The 23,304-nt window shown below is 44.9% G+C and overlaps 1 protein-coding gene across 9 annotated transcripts in view; it reads left to right on the top strand.

Annotated features, from left to right (window-relative positions):
• The window catches only part of TEX14 (testis expressed 14, intercellular bridge forming factor), a 109,098-nt gene that overhangs the window by 64,037 nt on the left and 21,757 nt on the right, over positions 1 to 23,304 (top strand). For 7 of the 9 annotated variants that reach the window (XR_002786842.2, XM_064271296.1, XM_023553547.2 and 4 more), the window contains 13 exons: positions 18 to 131; positions 1,192 to 1,315; positions 1,913 to 2,091; positions 5,301 to 5,452; positions 7,922 to 8,112; positions 8,532 to 8,682; positions 9,907 to 10,829; positions 14,405 to 14,511; positions 16,808 to 16,933; positions 17,139 to 17,224; positions 18,410 to 18,679; positions 19,500 to 19,600; positions 22,642 to 22,761. Coding sequence is in view for 8 of the 9 variants with exons in the window: in XM_023553547.2 (XP_023409315.2) it covers positions 18 to 131; positions 1,192 to 1,315; positions 1,913 to 2,091; positions 5,301 to 5,452; positions 7,922 to 8,112; positions 8,532 to 8,682; positions 9,907 to 10,829; positions 14,405 to 14,511; positions 16,808 to 16,933; positions 17,139 to 17,224; positions 18,410 to 18,679; positions 19,500 to 19,600; positions 22,642 to 22,761 (2,644 nt within the window). In the remaining variant the exon portion in view is untranslated. The other 2 variants (XM_023553545.2, XM_023553546.2) reach the window with 2 other exon arrangements.

Here is a 23,304-nt window from a genome sequence, read left to right as displayed (position 1 = left end):
TCTCACCCGCCCTGTAGCCTGGTGTGGAACGGGAGCAGGGTCACAGTGAAGGAGCTGAATCTCCCCACCCACGCGCACTGCAGCAGGCTGCGACTAGCCGACCTGCTCATTGCGGAGCAGGAGCACAGCAGGTGAGAAGGAGATGCAGGAGGCTGGACTGGCCATGACAGACCCAGGTCTCCTTAGAGATGTAGGCTCAGGGGTGTGCCAGGGCTGCCGGGGATGGGGAGCACCAGCCTCCCTCAGCCTCACGTTTCCTGACTGGTGGAATCAGCTGACGTGACTTCCCAGGGCTGCCAAGAAAGAGAAAGAGGAATTAATGGATAGCTTGAGGAAAGGGGGTGGTGGTGCTGAGAGGCTCAGTGCTGTCAGCTGATTGACTTCCCATAACCTTTGGCTCTGGGTGGTCCAGGCAGCCAGACCCATTCTGGCTCTCCTGCTGCAGCCCCTGAGGCCTGTCCTATTTTCTGCCCTGGCCCATCTAGGGCAGCATGTGGCTGCCTCTTTGCATAGAGCCAGGCTGTACGTGTGAATCCTGCTGTCTCCTCCTATAATGGACACGCCCATGGGCCTTAGTACCTTAGGTTTCCTGTGGCTCCAGGGTTGGGTGCTTCAGCTCTTGCTGGGCCAGGATCTTAATTCGTGGTTTTACACCAGTGCCTCAGAGGCCTTGGAATGGGCCAGGTTCCTTTTAGGTGGAATTGTTCCTTTTGGGGAAATCAGCCTAAACGGGACCCAGGGAAGCTGGATGGATGCATAAAAAACAGTGTGGGCTTTGACAGGAGACTGAATGGGGTGGGGGCCTTTGGGCAAGGTCCTGCTGTTTTCTCTGACCTTGGCTTCCTCCTCTCTAAAAGGAATATGATAAATTCCTTGCGAGTGGTTGTTAGGATCTGACATGATGCGTACTAGTATACAGAGTATCTTGCTCATGAGCTCTTAGTTACATTGTCGTTGTGGTCCTTGGTGACTCTAAGCCCTCAGGGTCTGTTCAGCAAGAGGCCACTGATTCCACAACAGTGACCCTCCCGCCTCCCACTCCTCATCCCCCGCGCTGTTTTCTTTGAAAAACAGCATGGGCAAGAGGGATTTGTTTAGCATCTGTTCAAAGGGCCTAGAAGACAGGACAACACCCATCTTTTCATCCTGTCCTGCTTCCCCCATCCATCTGAAGCTGCTTTTCTGTTGCAGCAAACTGCGGCACCCCCACCTCCTGCAGCTGATGGCCGTGTGCCTGTCCCAGGACCTGGAGACGACCCGCCTCGTGTATGAGCGCATCACCATCGGCACACTGTTCAGTGTCCTCCACGAAAGGGTAAGTGGCTGCCATCAGGATTGCTGCCCTCCCCGTTTCCCCCCTGCCCCAACTGCAAAGTTCCCATTTGTGTGTGCTCGGAAGGTAAATCTCTCACTTCTTTACTTGTACAGGCGTTTATAATGTACTGTTTAAGGCTGACAGGTATACAGTCAGAACTAGCATGATTTTATTATTGTCAGTTCTGCTTCTTTGTTGGACATTTAAGAGCTCAACAGACCCAGAAAGCACAGAGCTGTTTCTAACTAACTATAATTGAACAGCCACTGGCCAGTAGGTTTATTGGTGGGTGGGGGAGGCTCAGACCCGCTTTCCCCACCAGCTTGTCCCAGGCTGACGCTGGGTGCACATGCCAGGCTTTGAGAACTCTGTCCTCATTTTTCAAGGTTTGAGTCAGCTTAGCCCAGTGGAAGGAGCCCGGGACCCTGGGTGCAGTGGCCCTTAGGTCCACCACTTAATCCCACTGAGCTTTAGGCTCCCCATTTGTAAAATGGGGTTACTAGGTAACTGTTCGGATCAAATGCAATGACTTTGGAAATTACAAAGTGTTCTCCAGTGTCAGGGGCCTGGTCCCTCTGTCCGTTTGTCTGCTCACAGCGCTCCCAGTTTCCCATGCTGCACATGGAGGTGATTGTACACCTGCTGCTGCAGATCTCTGACGCCCTGAGATACCTGCATTCCCGTGGTTTTGTCCACTGCTCCCTCAGCTCCTATGCTGTCCATATCGTCTCCACCGGGGAAGCGAGGCTCACCAACCTGGAGTTCATGATGGAAAGGTGGGCAGAACCTCTAGCCTGACTTCCAAGAGGGTCTCCTTGGAAGTCAAGGTCCTACTGAGAGTGGGGGGAGGGGGGCTGATCCCTGATTTCCTGCCTTAGGCTCTGGGCAGTGGAGGATGGATCCCTGCTGCACTTATCTACCTTCAGGAGCAGGAAGTTAAAGGGTTTGGACTTTTTTGCTGTTTGTAACAAGACACCAAAGGCTTTTCAGGAAGACTGGGACAAACTCCACACTGTCTGTCAGAGATGGAGCACCATCTGTTGTTAAAATGGAGGTATAACAGTTTCTTCTGCTTTCGTTCTTTAATAGAAATATGAATCCTGGAGTAAGGTGGAACTTTGGAGATGGCCCAGTCCAACCCTGTTCTTTTATAGATGAGGAAACTAAAGCTCAGATGTGAAGAGAGGTTCTGAAGTCATGCAGCTGGCCAGTTAGAGGCAGAGCTGGAGTTAGAACCAGGTGGTGAATGGTCCCGCTTGCTACAGGAGCAAGGTGGATTGGAGGTTGAGGGCAGAAGGACCAGCTAGGAGGCCACATGGTAGGGCCTGGTGGTGACCAGGGAACTGGAACGGAAGGGGAAGGTATAAGATGCACTATGCATCTCGGGTCAACAGACTGGTCAAGTGAGGGGGTCTGTGAGTGCCAGCGGGAGGTCCAGCGGGGCTGAGTGTGGTGGGAAGGTGTGAGCTCTCATCTGGCCTGTTGACTTCAGAATGGAGCTTCAGGTGGAAATGTCAGTCAGCAAGCAGCTGCAGTCATAACAGTGCCCTTCGTGGAAAGCTGATAACACAAGCTGATGATCCTAGAATCCAAAATCACTTGGAATTCCACGTTTATTTTTGGTAACACTTGGAGCCCTGGTGGTGTAGTGGTTACGCATTAAGCTGCTAACCAAAAGGTTGGCAGTTTGAATCCACCAGCTGCTCCTTGGAAACCCTATGGGGCAGTTTTGCTCTCTCATATAGGGTCACTGTGAGTTGGAATCGACTCGATGGTAATGGGTTTGGTTTTGGTTATTTTTTGTAGTTGGGCAGGTCAGTTTGTTCAATGTCAGTATCAAGGGTAGTGTTCCATCTCTTTGTGTAAAAGAGATGCAGCAGTTTCTCCTTCTCTTCAACCCGTAAAGGAATCTTTAGAATTGAAATTGACCTTGGTGATGGTGTCACATAGCTGCAGCCAATGTAATTTTAATGATGTCAAAACTGAAGCCTAGAAAAGTATGAGCCCTAGAGTGACAGCCAGACAGGAAGGACCCCTCGGCCCCCAGCTAGCTTTAACAGAGGAGGAAGGAGGGATTGTGAAAAAGGCAGGTGAGAAGAAGTGAAAGGGAAAGGATATAAATTCTGGTTATAAGTGCCTTGCCCTTCAGCAATACAGCTAAAACATCAGTACCAGCTTTTATCACTATGCCGTCCTCAAAAATCTACTTTTAAGCTAAATAGCAAAGAACTTATTGTCACTTGCTTTTTAAAAATGTAATTCTCAATTCTCACCAGCCATTCATCAGGTCTTTCCTGAGTGCCTACCATAGTGTTCATACCAATTCCTCACTTAGCACAGCGCTGTCATGGCTCACATAGTGTTTCCACATCCTGATCTCAAGTGGTGCACCTGACAGCTGTGGGTGGAAGTCAGTGCAGTGCTAACCCTGAGGACTCTCGTTGGCCCAGAAGACATTTAGGATGCTCTGACTTAGCTGTCAGTGAGTCTGGTTGGGAAGTTGAGTTATTCAAGCACATTAGTGACCCTTTAGTGCTGGACTGAGGGGGCCTGTTCTCAAGAGGTTAGCAGTTCAGAAAAGAAGCCATCAGGAGGAATTGGGGGCCCCAGATGACTTTGATAAAGTATTTAGGGCTTGAGTGGGGTCTTGGGAGAGTTCTTTTTCTTTTTAAACAGTATTTTATTGTATTTTTAATGAAAGTTTACACAGCAGTTTCAGATCCTAGTCAACAGTTTCTGTACAGGTTGTTCACTGACACTGGTTACATTCTTCACAATGCATGAACATTCTCATTATTTCTGTTTTGGTTATTACATTTCCATTAATCTAGTTTCCCTGTCCCCTTACATTCTTACCTTTGTTTTAAAGTAATTGTTGACAGTTTGGTCTCATATAGGTGATTCTTTTAAAGGCACACAGCACTTACGGGTGATATTAATTATTTTTTGAGCCAATTTGTTGTTTAGCTACAAGGTGAACCTCAGGTGTTAGTTTTGGTTCCAGGTTTGAAGACTGTCTTAGGGCAATAGTCTCAGGGAGCTTTAGTCTCTACCAGTCCAGTAGTGTTTTTTTTTTTTAAAGAAATTTGAGGTTCTGTTCCACATTTTGCTCCTATTCTATTAGGGTCTATCTGTTGTGGCCCTGATTAGAGTGGTCAGTAGTGGTAGCTGGGCACCATCTAGTCCTTCTGGTCTCAGGATAGATAAGGCCACAGCTTGTAGACTGTTTATCCTATAGACTAGTTTCTTCTTTGAGTCTTTGGTTTCCTTATTTGTTTTGCTCTGGACAAGTAAAGACCAATAGTTGTGTCTTAGATGTCTTGGAAGAGTCTTATATTCATTTACTTCACAGTAAGTATTGAGGCCCTGTTGCAAGCTCACGGATGCAGTGGTATAAAAAAATGCATAAAGTGCCTGTTCACATGGAGCTGACTGTCTATGGAGTAGTAGGGGCGGAGGGAGGAGGAAGGTGGATAATAATAAATAAATGAACAAAAAGTTCAGATAAAAAGTGCTGTGAAGCCAGTAAAACAAATCTACTTCAGATTAGGTCGAGGAAGGCTTCTCTGAGGAGGTGTCTTTTGAGCTAATGCCTCAGTCATAAGAAGGAGTCACTCGTTCCAGGATCTGTGGTCAGAGCATGCCAGGCAGAGGAAGTCACCAGTACAAAGGCTGGAGGTGGTAATGTGCTGGGCATGTTGGGGAAACTGAAAGAAGCCTCATGGGATTTGAGTGGAATGGGTGAGCAGGGGCAAATGGCTAGATAAGATGGGAGGGTTGGCAGGGCCTGGTCAGGCAGGAATGGTCAGGGATTGCAGGTGTTGGAACATTCCACAGGCAGTGTGGGTTAGCTCAGAGTCATGCTAGGTTTCCATAAGCTCAAGAAGGTTGCCAGCCAGTCTTCAGAGGTAAATATTTCCCACTGTGTAGTGATCACAATGATCTTTCAAGACGTAAGCCCTGCCTTGTGTGTTTTCTTCTGTAGCCAGGATGGAGGTGCACACAAGGACCTGACTCGAGTACCCCTCCCGACCCAGCTGTACAACTGGGCTGCCCCAGAGGTGATTTTACAGAAGGCTGCCTCCCTGAAGTCAGACATCTACAGCTTTTCTATGATCGTGCAAGAGATTTTAACAGGTACATCAAGAGTGCATCAATGGTTCACCAAAGTCCCTCTTCCTACGTTGGATTTTTTTTTCTCCAGAAGCTACTTAGTTTTATGAAAATGCAGGACATAGGAAAAAGAGAATTTTTGGGGGGAGACTTCTTTGTGCTTATGTGGAAGACATAAAGTGGTCTCGCAGAAATCTTTCTCTTTTAACCTGTACTTTAAGACCCAGCAAAACCCACCTGTCGGCTTGTCAGCAATAATGCATCTAAGCCAAAGCAAAGTTTTAACACTGAGGTGCCCCTTAAGAATTTGTAATCGGGGGGATTAAGACTGACCTCTGAGAAGTAAGCTGTGAGATAAAACACACCCAGGTCCAGTATATGCATGAGTACTGTCACTTGAAGAAATGGGAGCCCTCCCAAACCTAAGGACTCATGAGGAAAGCAGTCACATATCTGAAGACAGAGATGTCAGCGCTGGAAGTGTGTGGGTGTACACGCACACGAAAAACAGTAGAAGTACACTCGTGGGGGCGGGGGTGGGATGGAGGGGTGAGGGGTGGGGTGGGATGGAGAGTGGGGTTGAGGGAGAGTCAGCCTTCCTTGGCAGTCTTTACAATCCCAGAGGCAGAACCATGCCTTCCATCAGGTGGATGCCTCGGGCTACCCAGCCTAATCACCAGATTCCCTTCTTTTTTTAAATGATTTATGTTACTTATTTTTTGCTGTTGTTGAAAATATACACACCAGAACATACACCAATTTAATAATTTCTACATGAACAATTCAGTGACATTAAATTCTTCAAGTTATGTAACCACTCTCACCCTCCTTTTCTGAGTCTTTCTACGCCATTAACATAAACTCACTACCCCCTAAGCTTCCTGTCTAACCTTTGGAGTTGCCGTTGTCCATTTGACCCCATGTACATAGATCTTTAAAGGAGCACAATCCTCAAGGCAGACACCAGATTCCCTTCTGGCCTCCAGGTCGGCCAGTGGGGATTCCTTGTGTATATCATGCTGACATTTCTTATTTCTGGGGCAGGATCTCCCTAGTAAATAAGTAAAGTGGCTTCTCAGGTGTAACTGAGCTCCCCAGATAGTTTCTCTACTGGGAGAAACTAATGTTTAAAGGAGTGGTTTGGCTAAGATTACCCAGCTCCATTGGACTTTTTATTTTTTGTATTTGAGGTGAAAGTGTACAGAGCAAATTAGTTTCTCGTCCAACAATTTATACACAAATTGCTTTGTGATATTGGTTGCAATCCAGAGATGTGTCACCCCTCTCCCCTCCTCCACCCTGGGTTCTCCATTTCCATTTGTCCAGTTTTCCTGTCCCTTCCTGCCTGCTCGTCTTTGCTTTTGGGCAGGTGTTGCCCGTTTGGTCTCATTTACATGATTAAGACTCACGTCCCTCGTGTGGGTTATTGTTTGTTTTATAGACCTGTGTAATCTTTGGCTGAAGGGTGAACTTTGGCAGTGACTTCAGTTCTGAGTTAAAAGGGTGTCTGGGGACCATAGTCCCAGGGTTCCTCCAGTCTCTGTCAGACCAGTAAGTCTGGTCTTTTTTTGTGAATTTGAATTTTGTTCTACATTTTTCTCCCATTCTATCCGGGATCCTCTATTGTGATTCCTGTCAGAGCAGTCAGTGGTGGTAGCCAGGCACCATCTAGTTGTTCTGGGCTCAGGCTAGTGGAGGCTATGGTACTTTTGGTCCATTAGTCTTTTGGACTAACATTTCCCTTGTGTCTTTGGTTTTCTTCATTCTCCTTTGCTCTGGACAGGATGGGACCAGTAGATGGCTACTCACAAGCTTTTAAGACCCCAAATGCTACTCAAAAAAGTTGGGTATAGAACATATTCTTTATGAACTACCAGTTCAGGCCAGTTGACCTAGATGTTCCCCGAGACCATGGTCCCCAGCCCTTAGCCTAGTAACTTGGCCCATCAGGGTGTTTGGATGTGTCTATGAAGTTTCTATGGCTTTGCCTTGGTCACTTTGTACTGACTTCCCCTATAATGTGTACTGTCTTTCCCTTCACTAAAGTTACCACTTACCTACTATCGTGATTTTAGTGATTTTCCTTTCCCACCCCTCTGTTTCCTCATAGCTATCAAAGATTTTCTGTATGTAAACCTCTTCTTGGGTTTTTGTAATTACGGTCTCATACAGTATTTGTCCTTTTGTGATTGACTTATTTTACTCAACATAATGCCCTCCAGATTCATCCATGTTGTGAAATATTTTACGGATTCATCATTGTTTGTTATCGTTGCATAGTATTCCATTGTGTGTATGTGCTATAATTTGTGTATCCATTCATCTGTTGATGGGCACTTAGGTTGTTTCCATCTTCTGCTATTGTGAATTACGTTGCAGTGGACATGGGTGTGCATATGTCTATTCCTATGACAGCTCTTATTTCTTTAGGGTATATTGCTAGGATCATTCGATTTCTTAATGTTAGTCCTTCCTGTGACTTTTTTCTTACAGACAGCATACCCTGGAATGGCTTAAATGGCTCAGTTATTAAAGAAGCTGTAGTCTTGGGAAATTACTTAGAAGCTGATGTCAGGCTTCCAAAACCTTACTATGATATTGTTAAGTCAGGCATCCAGGTCAAGCAGAAAGACCGAACTATGAACCTTCAAGATATCCAGTATATTCTGAAGAATGACTTAAAGGTAAGCCCTCAAGTTGTTTGTGTGTTTATTTCTGTTTACCCATCTCAGGGGAGTCAGGAGCAAGAAACCAAGGACCACAGCTGTAAGAAGTTTTGGAACATCACCCTTTCTGTGTTGCTGAGAAAAACCTAATTGCTTAACTTGGTGAGGGTGGCAGGGAGTTGAGGAGGGGAAGCTGGGAGGCTAAGTGCATTGTAGGGGCACGCTGTAGGCACGTAGTGAATGTCAAATGAATGGCACCTGTCATTAGTATTTGAAAAATATTTGTAGTAACGATGAATTGTCTGATGAGAATTACAACCAGTCTGTCTCGTCTGCCTTACAGGAATAAGGAGTTTATCTGATACCTGGGTCTTTCTAAAAACATCAGGATATCAGATGACTGCAAATATATGCTTGACAATGTTTCTGTCTTATAGGATTTTATCGGATCCCAGAGAACTCAGCCAACCGAGAGCCCCAGAGTACAGAGATATGAACCCCATCCTGATGTCAACATCTATCTAGGATTTACTTCAGAGCACCCAAAAGAGCCCCTCAACTTGGAAATAAAAGAGCTGAAGGAGACCGGTATGGCCTTAGCCCATAAGTTAAGCATCCCTTTGACAGGAATTTGTCCTAAGAGTCATGCGAGGTGCAACTAATGAGATTTTCCAAACTGTAAATGTAACTTATGCCAGGAGAAGATAGATGCCTTAGGAAAAAGTCAAGATCCTGGAAATCAATAAGTTAAACATTCTGGGCTCATACACTGCTTGGGTCCAGAGTCAAGCAGTAACAACCGGTTTATTCCTAGTGTCATTACTTTTAGGAATTTATCTTAAAAATGATGCTTTTAAAAATGTAAAACAAGATTTGCTTACAGTAGAAAATTTGGAACAGTACGCTGAAGAAAAATCCTTAACTCTTTAATTCTGCCTCTTAGAATAATTCATTAACATTTTGGTATTTCCTTCCAGTCTTTTCTCTATAGCCTTACTACTTTTTAGTGCATTTGGAAACCTTAAAATTTAGAGCTGGAAAGGACCTTGAAATCATCCACGTTAATGCGCTCATATTAAAAAAAAAAAAAAAACAGTGCTCATATTACAGATATGAAAACCAAGATTCAGAGAGGTTGTGGCCTGCCCCAGGATTGGAGAGCTTGTTGATAGCTGGTACCTAGGCCTTCTGACCATTTACTTCTGACTCTCTTTTCGACAGGGCTGGAGGCCTAAAGTGGGGCCCCCAAGCTCTCATTACTTTGCTCCATCATCCCATTCTGTGTAATCCATACACTTGTCAACCAGGGCGGATGGGTAGTCAGTCCTGGCATTATTTCTTGGTGTATTATTCCTCACATGATACTTCCTGGGCAATGTCTTGGCACATTTAGCAGATGCTCACCAAGAGCATAAGTTTAACTGGCATAAACAGTCAAACTCTTGTGTGTGTAAAGAAAGCTATGGATGTAGTTATTAGGTTCAGGGGCCTGTAGCTTGTATGTCCTGACAGTTATGCATATTTTGAGCACACTGTAGATGAAGCTTAGCACATTTCTCCCAGGATTTTACCCCCTAAAAACTTTTTTCAAAAGGAACTTTTGCCTAGGTAAGAAATAACCTTCTCGCCCATGGAGGTGTTATCTGGGAGCCTACCGTACCTGGGAAGGGAGGGGGAAAATAAAAAGCTCCATTCTGCATTCTTGTGCAACTCAAGCAACAAGCCAAGGCCGCTTAGTTGCTAAATGAGGCCACTTTAACCAGTTGTATGTTGCTACTCTTCTAAAGAAACCCCTGTTGATTCTTTCAACAGGCAGTCAGCTTCATTCACCAAGGGGTTACTCTTCCCCCACCGAGAAAGCAGCCCTAGGTGTTCAGGCCCCAGATCCAAGTCTGGTGGCCAGGGAGACTCAGGACCAAGGTGCTGCTTTTCCTGTGTCATCTGTGGCGGAAGAGGCCAGGAGCCCTAGTGAAGGTCAGGCGAGCCTCTGCAGCTTCGAAATCAATGAAATTTACTCAGGCTGCTTGGATGTGGGAGATGACAAAGAAGAGGAGCCCCCAAGATCTGTGTCTTCTCTTGAAGAGGATAGACCAACCGAGGTAGATGAACTGCAGTCCATGGAGGAAGAGTTGGCCAAGATGGAGAGAGAGGCATGCAGTCTTTGCGATGAGGATGGTAGCTCCTTGGAAGCTGAGACAGAGCTCTCCTTTGAGGACTGGGACTGGGAAAATGGTTCGCTTCGTTCACCCAGCATAGGTGAGCCTACCAGAGAAGCCAAGGGCAATGTGAACAGGTCCGTGACCGAGGAGTACATCAGTAAGTGTGTGCTGAATCTAAAGATTGCACAGACATTAATGCACCAGAATGCAGATTTGCTGAGGAATACCCAGCAGAAAATCAATAAGCTTGAGATGATCCAGAGGGAGCAGGAGGAGCACAGGTCTTTCTGGGCGACTTCAGGAGAGTTTGCAAATGTCTATGGTACACCTTCAGCCCTAGGTCCCCCAGCTTTGGGCTACGTCCCTCCTGTCATGCCACTGTCAGGGGACCAGCAGCTGGGCACCAGTGGCAATTCCCAGACCCTCGCAAGGTCTCCAAGGATAGTGCAAGACTTCCAAGAGGGACATTTTGGCAAAAGATCCAGGAAAAGAAGTAACTACGGCTGGAAACCTTTCGCCCCGTTTACCCAGGTCTCTGAAAAAAGCCCTGGCGATCAGTCAGAGAAGAGCCATCAGGTAAATCTAAGAAGTGGGAGGCAGGGGCAGCCTAAGCAGGATGCCGTGGTGGGTTTAACATTTTTCCTAACCTGTGTGCTGGGGCTGACATATAAAGGCAACCAACTCCTGGCAGAGTCTTCTTGGCTTTGGGAAATGAGGCCTCTAGGATGGAATTTCAAGGTAAATACTCCCCATGTCTCATTCCAAGCCCAACACACAGCTCGTATTCTTCTCTGTAAATGGATCAGGTTGAACAATATGAAATTGCTGTTTTTATAGGTCAAAACGGTCAAGAATATGGCAATTTCACATGGTTCTACTTACTATGTAAGCTATCTTGGGTAGGCATTAATTTCCATCCTAAATTGCCTTTTCATTCATTCGTTCAACAACATTTATAGAGCCAGAAACTGTATTAGATCCCTGGATATGATGATGAGTGAGTCATAAGTTCTGCCCGTGAATACTTGAAGCACTGGGGAACCAGAGGGAGCTGGTGTCAAAGAAGACACCTCAGAGGAGGTGAGAAAACGCCAAAGGAGTTGGCCTGGGAGGTTCAGCTTGAGGTTTAAGGACATTGCATTGTGGCTCATCTGTGGTTCCTTAAGGGAAAGGCCCAGGTCTTACTCATTCAGTGTCCCAGCACTTAGCACAGTGCCTGGCACATAGTAGGTTCTCTGTTAATGGTCACTGAAGGAATGAGTGGACTTGAACAAGTTCATATATAGAGAGCTGGCTGTTCTTAGAGTCACAGAAATTTAGATCGATCAACCTTGTCATTTCCCACAGTGCGAAGCTCAAGCTCAGTGCCTTCAGCTTCCTGAGGTCTAGTGGCTTTTTACTAAGATGGAGGTGGAGTAGGAGAGCTGCCCACTGGAAGAATGATTTTATCACCGACATTGTTTAGAATTGCCAGGCCATGAGGATAAAAGGCAGACCAACTTTTACTGGGTTTTATTATTGTTTCAAAATTCTCTATCTACAACACCACTCTTTATTGCCCGCACAGGGCAGACGGCTCTCACCAGCCCCACCACTTGCTGTGCCACTGCGAAGCCCCACAGCTGGTTAGGGCAGGTCTCCTGACTCCTGGGCTAGGTTCTGTCACTGCTTCATGCTGAATCCCAGTGAGGCTTCAGGCCTCACTTGGGAATTTAGAAAACCATTGGCATTTTTTTTTATAAAAGAGAAGGCACAGAGAATTTATTTAGACCCTAATATTCTGTCTCCACTGAAAATTAGAATTTTCTAGAAAACATTATTTATAAACTAATATAAATTATACATTTTCTTGTATATTATGCTTTGGTGGTGATCTATTGCAGCATAACAAACAAGCATAAAACTTAGTGGCTTTAAATAACAACATTGGATTTTGTGGGTTGGGAATTTGACAGGGCTCACCTAGGGGGTTCCTCTGTTCCATGTGGCATTGACTGGGGCCACTGGCTTGGCTAGAAGGTCCCAGAAGGCTTCATTTACGTGACAGTGTAGTACTCCTCCTTGTGGGTTCTCCACACTGGGCTTCTCGTCCTTCAATAAGTAGTCTTTCCCACACTTCGCTACAACAGCGCAGCTGGCTTCCCAAGCAAAAGCAGGAGTTGCCGAGCCTCTTTAAAGCTAGTCCTGGCCCTGGGTTAGTGTCACTTCTACTGCTTTCTGTTGGTCAAAGAAAGGCACAAGGCCAGCCCAGATTCAAGGGGAGATGAAATAGACTCCATCTCTTGGTGGAAGGAGCACAAGTGTGGACGGTGAGTGTAGGAACTGGTGGCAGCCGTTACTGGAGACCATTTACTGGTACATATGACCATGTACAGAACAACTATACCATATTTACCTTTTCTTTAAAAACTTCACCCTCTTTTCTGGCATCATCAGGGAAAATGGTATTTCTGCTTACGTGAATTTTCAGACAATTGAAATTCATTCTTCTAGTTTCTCAATTCTTAAAATGTTGATCATATTGAATGAAAACATATTGTCAACTTCCCTTTATTCCAAATAGCTATGTTGAATATACTCTAAATCTGTTCTCACCTTTCCTTGGTGAGTATCTGTTGTGGTGCTCTGATTCAGTGCTGTCTTCAGCCCCTGCTGAGGAGTGTTTGCTCCCAGACAAAGCCCTCCAGAGCTCATACTTTGGGGAACTTGCAATCTTTTTTTTTTTTTTTTAATTAATTTTTATTGTGCCTTAAGTGAAAGTTTACAAATCAAGTCAGTCTCTCATACAAAAAATTCATACACACCTTGCTATACACTCCTAACTGCTCTCCCCCTAATGAGACAGCATGCTCCCTCCCTCCACTCTCTGTCCTCGTGTCCATTCGGGTAGCTTCTGCCCCCCTCTGCTCTCTCATCTCCCCTCCAGACAGGAGATGCCAACATAGTCTCATGTGTCTACTTGATCCAAGAAGCCCATTCTTCACCAGTAACATTTTCCATCCCATATTCCAGTCCAATCCCTATCTGAAGAGTTGGCTTTGGGAATGGTTCCTGTCTTGCGCCTACAGGAGGTCTGGGACCATGACCTCCGGGGTCCTTCTAGTCCCAGTCTGACTCTTAAGTCTGGTCTTTTTACAAGAATTTGGGGTCTGCATCCCATTGCTGTCCTGCTCCCTCAGGGGTTCTCTGTTGTTTTGCCTGTCAGGGCAGTCATTGTTGTAGCCGGGCACCATCTAGTTCTTCTGGTCTCAGGCTGATGTAGTCTCTGGTTTATGTGGTCCTTTCTGTCTCTTAGGCTCATAGTTAACTTGTGTCTTTGATGTTCTTCATTCTTCCTTGCTCCAGGTGGGTTGAGACCAATTGATGCATCTTAGATGGTCGCTTGCCAGCATTTAAGACCCCAGACACCACTCTTGTGATCGTTTTTGTGCCTTCTCTCACTTCTAGACATCTTGCTGCATCCCTAAGCCCCACCTTTATTGCCTTCATTTGTTGCAGACTAGGAAATGTAGTTAACTATAGGATTGCTATGAGTCAGAATCGACTCAAAAGGACGTAACGACAACAACAAAGTTTGTTATAATTTGTTAAAACTGGAATAAGCTGACCTGAGAGTCTCTCTTTTGGATGAAGAGCATAGGCTTTAATATTTCTAATCTGTACTGTTTCTAAAGTATTATAGCCTTCATTTTATTGTATTTTATTTTCATAGCATCCCCACTGGTAGATTTGAGCAGATTTTATTGTTGCCACTTTATGGATGAGGACACAGACACACAAGGCTCTTCTGGGTTAGCCTGGTACAGCTTAGACTAGAACCCAAGGTTCAAGACTGCTGCCGTAAAGCTCTGCTGCCTTAAGAATCATAGAGGGGAAAGATACTCAGGAAAGTTGATGGAGTTTTGATATTTTGTCTGTACAAAGTCATTTTTCACTTACTTTCTCTCTGGACTGCGTCCTGGATAACACCATTCTTGGGTAAAGAACTCTGGGTGAGAGATGGGTTACTAGGTATGATACATGCCAAGGGAAATCATTTTGGGAAGTGTGGTTATTTCTGCACATTTTTTGCAAGAATGCCTTTGAAAATAGAGTGAAGAGAAGAGGAATTTCCTCATCAAAGCGCTGACATATGTTTACTGCTTTTAAAGCTGCCAACTCTTTGTGGCTCAGGAAAACAGAACAGAGGTGAAAAACCTCAGCCCACTCAAGGAGCCAAGGACAGCTTGGATGGAAGCAGGAACCCAGATACGGATAGGTGGGTTACATGTTTTATTGCTCTTTGTGTCACCATGCCATTGGGCTCCTGGGGCCCTGAAGCCACTTCGTAATCTTCTAGAGATCATAGGGCTGTGAGGGATGAAGAAGAGTAATGCAGAAACGGGCCTTGGCAGGTGCTCTCAGTTAAGTGAACAGAAAGGAATGAAGTGATGACAGCTTGTGGGAGATGTCAGAGATAAAGTGGCTGCAAGGTCAGTCAGAACATATCAGTTGTCAAAAGCAAAACAGCTTGCCTTTCCCAAACTTCCCAGATTGTTTTCCTTATAAAAAGAAATGCCAGGTATCCGATTTGGCTGTGCCCCAGAAACTAGGCTCTTTGGAAACCAGGGTTGCTGAAAGTAGGCATCACTGACTGGAGAGGGAGCTGAGCAATCTCAGTTTCCATGTGCTCTCTGCCTTCTATCCAGAGAAAAAACAGAATGGCTTCAGCACAAATCACTGGAAGAAGAATGTGTATGTACACTTCGTTTTTCAGAACTTGGGTAAAAGAGATTTTATTTTGCATAGAGGGAATTATTAAAAAGTTGTTTTTCAAGGTAGACTAAGTATATCAATTTTAGTGTTTCTTCGAGCAGTTGATAAATGGCAGCATTCAGCCATAGTTTTGAAGTCAGTGCTCCTGAAGAAAAGATAACTTTTTGTTTTCTACCCATGATGGCGGAGACTAATGACAAGTTTGCTGTGCCTTTCGTGTTGGGAAGTATGTATATTAAAGTAGAATCAAGGAAAATGCCCAGTCATTTTATATGAGTGTATTTTACTTCTATGAAGGGAGTCAGTTCAGAAGGACCATCTCACTGGCATCAGAGGGTTTGGCACTCAGGCCATTCATAGAAGCAGATGGAATGACACTGTAGCCATGAAATGACACATCAAAAGTTGTAGTTTTGGCTTCCCCTGCCCACCTCTACCCTCCCACCCCAAGAGAGCAAAAAACAGGCCAAAGAAAAGTTTGGCATTTTGCCACCTATCCTTCTAGTCTTTTTGTATACATTTTAAAAAATGAAAATTTAATTATATACATATACCAACGTCCATTGCTGTCAAGTCGATTCCAACTCATAGTGACCCTATAGGACAGAGTAGAACTGCCCCATAGAGTTTCCAAGGAGCACCTGGTGGATTCGAACTGCGTATCTTTTGGTTAGCAGCAGACCTCTTAACCACTGCACCACCAGGGCTCCAATATACAATAGGCAATTTTATATCTTGATTTGTCACTTTTTAGTAGAACATGAGCATTATCACATGTTATTAATAATACCCTGTAAATTTATTTTGAAATTGTTGGATTCCCCCCATTGTTGAATACTAGCTTGTTTCATTCTTTTTTCCTGTTAGGAACAAGGCTGCCTGCAGTGACTGTAAATAAAGCTTTTTCTGCATTTTCGATTATGTCCTTAGGATAGATTCCCAGAAGTAGAATTGCTAGGCCAAAGGGTGTGTACATTTTAAAGACTCCTTGATTGATGTTACCAAATTGCTCTTTAAAAAAGAAGCCCCTCAGATCTGAGCTTTCTGATTCAATATTCTCTGTTTCCAGCTTGGCTGGGGAGTACAGGGAATTCATATATATGCTGCAGATCATACATTTTTGAAGAGTTAGTTTAGTCGGTGGTAAAATATATGTAGGAACTCTGATGGTACAATGGTTAAGCACTTACCTGCTAACCCAGAGGTTGGCAGTTTGAACTCACCTGTTGACTCTGCAGGAGAAAACCTGGTCACCTGCTTCCGTAAAGATTACAGCCTGGAAAACTCTGTGGAGCAGTTCTACTCTGTCACATTGGGTTACTATGAATTGAAGATTGACTCAGTGGTACCCAGTGGCAACAACGAAATATAAAAAATGATGGGATATTTAGAGGAAAAGAGACTCATTTATTTTGCAGATGAGGAAAGCAAAATCCAGAGAGGTTGAAAGCATGCCAAAGCCAAACGGCTAGCTATTAAGAGGCCAGGGCCCAGAACTCGGTGCAGCTAAGCTGAAGATCTCCGAATGTTCTGTGGGATCACTGGTGCCTTAAGACTATCTTTACAAGTGTTATTGTGCTAACTCTGATACGTAGGTGGGCCTGCTACCAGAGATTTCTGTGGCATTCGGGGGCTCTGTAACAGCCCAGGGACCAGGATTCTGTTTGGTGAAGCCTGTCCAATGGTGGGTTTCTTCTACCTCTGAAGATTTCCTAAGAGTGTTTTTAGAATCATGAAGCCTGGCCTTGGAAACTGAATAAACCTTAGAGATCTTCCAGCCAATTCCTTTCATTTCTTAGTCATGGAAGGCCTAGACAGTCCAGTTCCCAGGGCAAAGTCACACAGCTAAACAGTGCACTCTTCGCGGTGTCAAGCCCCCTGCAGGGACATCCCGGGCTACCCAGCCCTTGCCAGGAGTCTACCAGGTAAGGAGTCTTGTGGTCTGAATGTCAGGAAGACTGGCGCCCTCTTGTGGTGGATATGAGTAAGTGCAATCCGGGAATGGCTTGGAGTAGGAGGCAGAGCCTCTGGGTGGGCTGGTGGGCGTGGCACTATCAGAAACTGGAGCTAACTGATGTGTTTTTGTCCACCGGATCCCCACCCTTGATCCAAAAAACCTATGCAATTTAGGATGAGGATGGGATCTGTGTCTTCTGAAATCTGTCATCCAAAATCAAGAAACCGTGAAGATGAAGAGGTACACTTAAAATGGAAAAGTAAGTATAAAGGCATGGGTTTTGTTAGGCAAAATTAAATTTAAGGTATACTTCTAACCTGGTTGCTGTCTCTAAGTACATAGCTATTAGTACAGTTTATAACCGTAGCAACATTCTCCCACATTATTTTCTTCGGATAGATCATTCCATTTTAAAAGCAAGGCCCTTCTGACTCCAGGCTGCAGAAGGGAAATGCTCTTTTCATTTCTAGACTTTAGGGGAAATATTTATATTATGGAAACCCTGGCGGTGTAGTGGTTAAGTGCTACAGCTGTTAACCAAGAGGTTGGCAGTTCAAATCTGCCAGGCGCTCCTTGGAAACTCTATGGGGCGGTTCTACTCTGTCTTATAGGGTCGCTATGAGTCGGAATCGACTCAACAGCAGTGGGTATTTATATTATACACATGTATGTTGGAGCCCTGGTGGCACAGTGGTTAAGAGCTTGGCTGCTAACCAAAAGATCGGCTGTTCAAATCTACCAGCCGCTCCTTGGAAATCCTATGGGGCAGTTCTACGCTGTCCTGTAGGGTCTCTATGAGTCGGAATCGACTTGACAGCAACAGGCTTGCTTTTTGGTTTATGTGTATCATGCAGCAAGTGTAACAAAGCAATACACGGTATGTAGCATGCTGTGTCACTTTAACATACTCTGTGGGCATTACCCTTCTGTATCAGTTTTATCCCATAAGGTAAAAAGGGATGCAGTGTCTATTTTATAAATACTCGTGCTAAGTGACATTAGCGGAAATGTAGAACATTTGGAATGAAAATACACGTATAAATGCATACCCCAGAAATATGAGTTCAGCAGAGCCTAGAAAGGATAGACAAGCTCAGAATCCTTTCTACCAGTCACTGTAGGCTGGAGACTTCAGATGTCACTTTTCTTGTAAAATCTCCACACCAGGAGGGTCCATCTACAAGCTTTCTGCTGCCTTCCAGCCTGAAATTCAGTAACAAGGGCTGTGGTTTGGGGGAACGGACTAAAATTTTGCTCTTCCCTGGCTCTGTCATCAGTTCTCCCCTTCATGCCAGACAGGGCAAGCAAGGATGATACAGCTATAAAAAGGCAATTATTGTGATGATACGAACTGTAATAGTATTACATGGCTCCTTAAGAACTGAAAACTTTTCCCCCTAATGTACATGATGATGTTTTAAACGCTGTTTTCTCTTGTACCCAGCGGAGGTGAAAGAGATGGCAGAGAGAGCAGCTGCTGGGCAGCTCATGGTATCTCCTTGGCATCCTCAGAAGAGCGTGGCTTTAGAGAGTGAGGCTGAAAACAAGCCTGATCCCCTGCTGCAGCCCCCCACTAGGAACCCTGAGAACGTGGACTGGCAACAAGCAATAGAGTATCCTAGGAAAAATGACAAGCCAGGAGGGAACGGCAAGTGTGACAAAACAGACCAGAGTGACCAGCCCAGTGGGCAGCCTGGGTCTTGGAGCTTCACCAGTAAGTTCAGTTGGGGGAATTGGGATAGGTGAGCTGTATGCAGTTATCAGCTCTCAAAAACAAGTAAACCTCTGGCATATTTCCTTTGCTTGGTCATCTGCCCTTTCCCACCTGTCCGGGGGCCTTGAATTACAGGGGAAAGCAGCATGTCCTCCCCCCAGCACCCACTGCCCTTCCCACAGGTAAAGAAACCCAGAGATTCCTGAGTCTTTCTATTACTGGAACAGACCCCTTTGTCCAAAGGAAGTAAAATAATCTCCATACGCAGACCCTGGCCCTAGGTCTAACCTGGCAAGGAATTGAACTTTTCTTACCTAGGGCAACCGTGGATACCACTCCCTAACACCCACTCCTTTATATTGCATTTTAAGTTGGAAATACATGCGCTGGCTCCCAGAGCATCCATGCCAGAGCAGCATACAGCAGTCAGATGACACGTGTCATCATCACTATAGATTTGCAGGTTAAAACACAGTGCTGTGTATTTCTACCTGGTCATTTGCCTGCAGTCAGGGCCAAAGAAGGACACATCTAAAGCGATAATTTATCTTAGGCAGAAAATCTGTTGTCTTGGGTATTTATGGTATTTAGAATCTTTTCCTTGTTCAACATCACTCTTAAATGGGTGGGCAAAGGGGTGGATGACTCAGGGCTGTATTTTGGGGCCAACCAGACTAACAGTCCCCACTCTCTGGACCAAAGCGATGTGTGGGACATGGCCACCCTTAGCAGAATACGAACACACCCCTTACGCCACCCTCCACCCCTTCCAATGAATATCACTAAGTGACTCTGGCCCTGGTTGTATTATAATTGTTAGGTGTCAGGCATCTGTCCCTCAGAAAGAATGACCAGCCAGAACATAGTGAAGCCTTTCAAGCAAGTTCTGACGCACCCGTGGGCACTGAGAAATCTTACAGTGTAAGTAACATGGCCTGGAGAGCCAAGTTGAACCCAAGGACCTAATAAAGTAGAACTGAGTTGTTGTTATGCAATACCATGCTGAAATGATATCTATAGTTGTTCTTTTTGGTTGGAGCATGTGCTGACTTGAACGAAGCAGTCTTTCCTTCTTGCATGATACCTTTTTTTTTTTTTTAATAATTTTTATTGTGCTTTAAGTGAAAGTTTACAAACCAAGTCAGTCTCTCACATATAAACTTATATACACCTTACTACATACTCCCATTTTTTTTTTTAAATACTCCCATTTACTCTCCCCCTAATGAGGCAGCCCGCTCCCTCCTTCCAGTCTCTCCTTTCGTGACCATTTTCACAGTTTCTAACCCTCTCTGCCCTCCCATCTCCCCTCTAGACAGGAGATGCCAGCATAGTCTCAAGTGTCCACCTGATGCAAGTAGCTCACTCCTCATCAGCATCTCTCTCCAACCCATTGTCCAGTCCAATCTGTGTCTGACGAGTTGGCTTCGGGAATGGTTCCTGTCCTCGGCCAACAGAACGTTTGGGGACCATGACCGCCAGGGTCCTTCTAGTCTCAGACCATTAAGTCTGATCTTTTCATGAGAATTTGGGGTCTGCATCCATCCATTTTTTTTTTTTTTTATCCCACTGTTCTCCTGCTCCCTCAGGGGTTCTCTGTTGTGTTTCTTGTCAGGGCAGTCATCAGTTGTGGCCAGGCACCATCTAGTTCTTCTGGTCTCAGGATGATGTAGTCTCTAGTTCATGTAGCCCTTTCTGTCTCTTAGGCTCATAATCACCTTGTGATCTTGGTGTTCTTCATTCTCCTTTGATCCAGGTGGATTGAGACTCATTGATCCATCTTAGATGGCTGCTTGCTAGCGCTTAAGACCCCAGACGCCCCACTTCAAAGTGGGATACAGAATGTTTTCTTGGTAGATTTTATTTTGCCAACTGACTTAGATGTCCCCTGAAGCCATAGTCCCCAAACCCCTGCCCCTGCTTTGCTGACCTTTGGAGCATTCAGTTTATTCAGGAAACTTCTTTGCTTTTGGTTTAGTCCAGTTGTGCTGACCTCCCCTGTATTGAGTGTTGTCCTTCCCTTCACCTAAAGTAGTTCTTATCTACTATCTAATCAGTGAATAGCTCTCTCCTACCCTCCCTCCCTCTCCCCTCTCGTAACCACAAAAGAATGTGTTCTTCTCAGTTTAAACTATTTCTCAAGATCTTATAATAGTGGTCTTATACAATATTTGTCCTTTTGTAACTGACGAATTTCACTCAGCATAATGCCTTCCAGGTTCCTCCATGTTATGAAATGTTTCACAGATTCCTCACTGTTCTTTATCGATGCGTAGTATTCCATTGTGTGAATATATCATAATTTATTTATCTACTTATCCACTGATGGACACCTTGGTTGCTTCCATCTTTTTGCTATTATAAACAGTGCTGCGATAAACATGGGTATACATATAGCAGGATACCTTTTGAGTCAGTTAAGTCAATGTGTATCTTGGAGCTTGGAGAACACAGACAAGGGTCAGATTCAGCTCTAGTCCTTGACCTTACGATCTAGTAAGGTAGACAAGACCAGATCTTAAAGCCCAATGTGAGATTAGATACCAGAGATTAGAACCCAGCAGGTGCCTAAGGTTGGATTGGATGGATAGGAAAAGCAAAGCCAGGACTGTGATGAGAGTCCCCCATCTGAAATGTGCTTTTAGACCCAAATTCAGGCGAAGCTCTCAGACTCGGTGGTAAAGGAATGTGTTCATGCCTGACAGCTGCCCGTCAGCAGGATTCGTGAGTTACAGTCATTTCCTAGCATTTGCGCTGAGGCTGCAGCCTTGCTTTAGGGGTTTAACACGCCCTTGAAGCATGCATTTGGGCCACAGTCCAGCCAGATTAAGGAACCAAAATTTTTTATTGTCATTGACATGAAGCCACAGTCATATAATGAATAAAAACAGCGATTGAGAATGAAACAATAAAAAAAATACAATTGTGGTATAATTAGAGGTCTTTCAAAGAACATATTGTGTATTTAATGACAGCACACAAATCCTTCACAAGGACAATTTATTCTTTCTGTTGCGTGAGGGCTGGGAGAACATGCGGACGTTAAGCATACTGGCTGGAGAAGCAGGTCTAGTTAGGAAAATGGGGACAGTAAGGAGGAGGCCAGGCTTGACTGAGAAAGTTCAGTTTATTGTGAGGGGTAAAGGGAAGTGACTTTGAAGTGCGCAGGCTGGGAAGTGTGTGGCAAAGGCAGTGTCCAAGGAAGAGAGCCACAAAACCTTTGCAAAGGGATAATCGAAGGTGGGGAGAGAAGCCAGATGTCTGGCCGTGTGCTGATCAGGCCAGAAAAGGAAGGGGTGGAGCAGAGATACTGAAGAAAAAGCTATTGGTTTTTAATTTTATTTTGATTATTGAGATTGCATTGCTATTTTAAAATCATGCTCCTTTACTTGCCTCTCAATGGTAATACTTGAGACTGGCAAGTTCTAGTCTCAGGCTTCTGATCTGGAGCATGATGCCAAAGTATGGACGACGTCTACACCCCTGAGAGATCAGGCCGTTTAAATCCAGTCCCCAGCTGGAATTGTGTAGGGCTTTTATTTATCTTTTTTTTATTGTGTAAAGTATATATAACAAAAATTTTGCCATTTGAACCATTTTTAAGTGGACAATTCAGTGACATTAATTACACTCACCATGCTGTGCCACCATCACCGTATGTGTTTATTTCCTAGTGTTTACGTCACTCTGGCCTCTCTCCTTACTTGGACTCTCAGGGTAAAAAGTCGCGGAACCCTCTACTCTTTCCTACACTGAGACTCAGGATGCCTACCCGCCCCCCATGGGGCTCCAGGAAGGCAGGCAGAGGCCGATGGGCAGACAGGCAGGGAGAGCCAGCCGGGGAGAGTGCCAGGCCACATTGACTTCCAGGCAGTTGTAGATAACCTGGTTATTCGCACTGCCTCCAGCTATAAAAGGGTTTGTTCACAATGCTTAAGAGTGATTTCCTGCGTTATTAACAGGATCAGTCTGTGCAGTCAACGTGTTCACTAGAATCTTCTGAGGACATAACAGATGAATTTTTAACTCCAGACTATGAGTATTTTTACTCCTCGGCTGCTCAAGAAAACTTAGCTCTAGAGGTAAAATCGTCACAGTTCAGGGTAAAGTATAATTTTCTGCTTTCTGCATTATCTTCTTCCTTTCTGAATCATTTTGATTGAGAAAAATGGCTTGTACATAAAAAGAGTATGTAATGTTCACTTATCCACGGTTGCACCTGTGTCTCGAAGAACCGTCTGAGAAAAAGATCTTTAAGAAGGAACGATGGTGTGCAGTTCCTCCCACAGTCGTGGTCCTGCGTGTGTACAGCACTTTGTACTTTTTTTCAGAGCACTTTTATTCCTGTTGCCTAACTCACATATCCTTCTTTTGGGGTAGAGAAGGCCTGCTAGTAGGCCTCTGGGTGAAGAACATTCTTCTGGGTGAAGAACTGGCGATGCAGGGAATTAAGCCAGGGTTGCCAAGCCATAGTGGTGGGCAAGCTACTGGAAATAGAACCAGGGACTCAGCTCCAGATCTGAAGCTGTCCAATACACCAACCTTTCTCAGGAATCTCTCCTAGCTTTTGCAGGAACCTGCTTGGACAGAGTGTTTTTATTTGCAAAATGGAACTCATTAGATTC

Source organism: Loxodonta africana, chromosome 18 (genome assembly GCF_030014295.1).
Source record: "Loxodonta africana isolate mLoxAfr1 chromosome 18, mLoxAfr1.hap2, whole genome shotgun sequence".
NCBI lineage: Eukaryota > Metazoa > Chordata > Mammalia > Proboscidea > Elephantidae > Loxodonta > Loxodonta africana.
The sequence above is the reverse complement of the archived record's forward strand: the minus strand, read 5'-3'. Positions and strand labels throughout refer to the sequence as shown.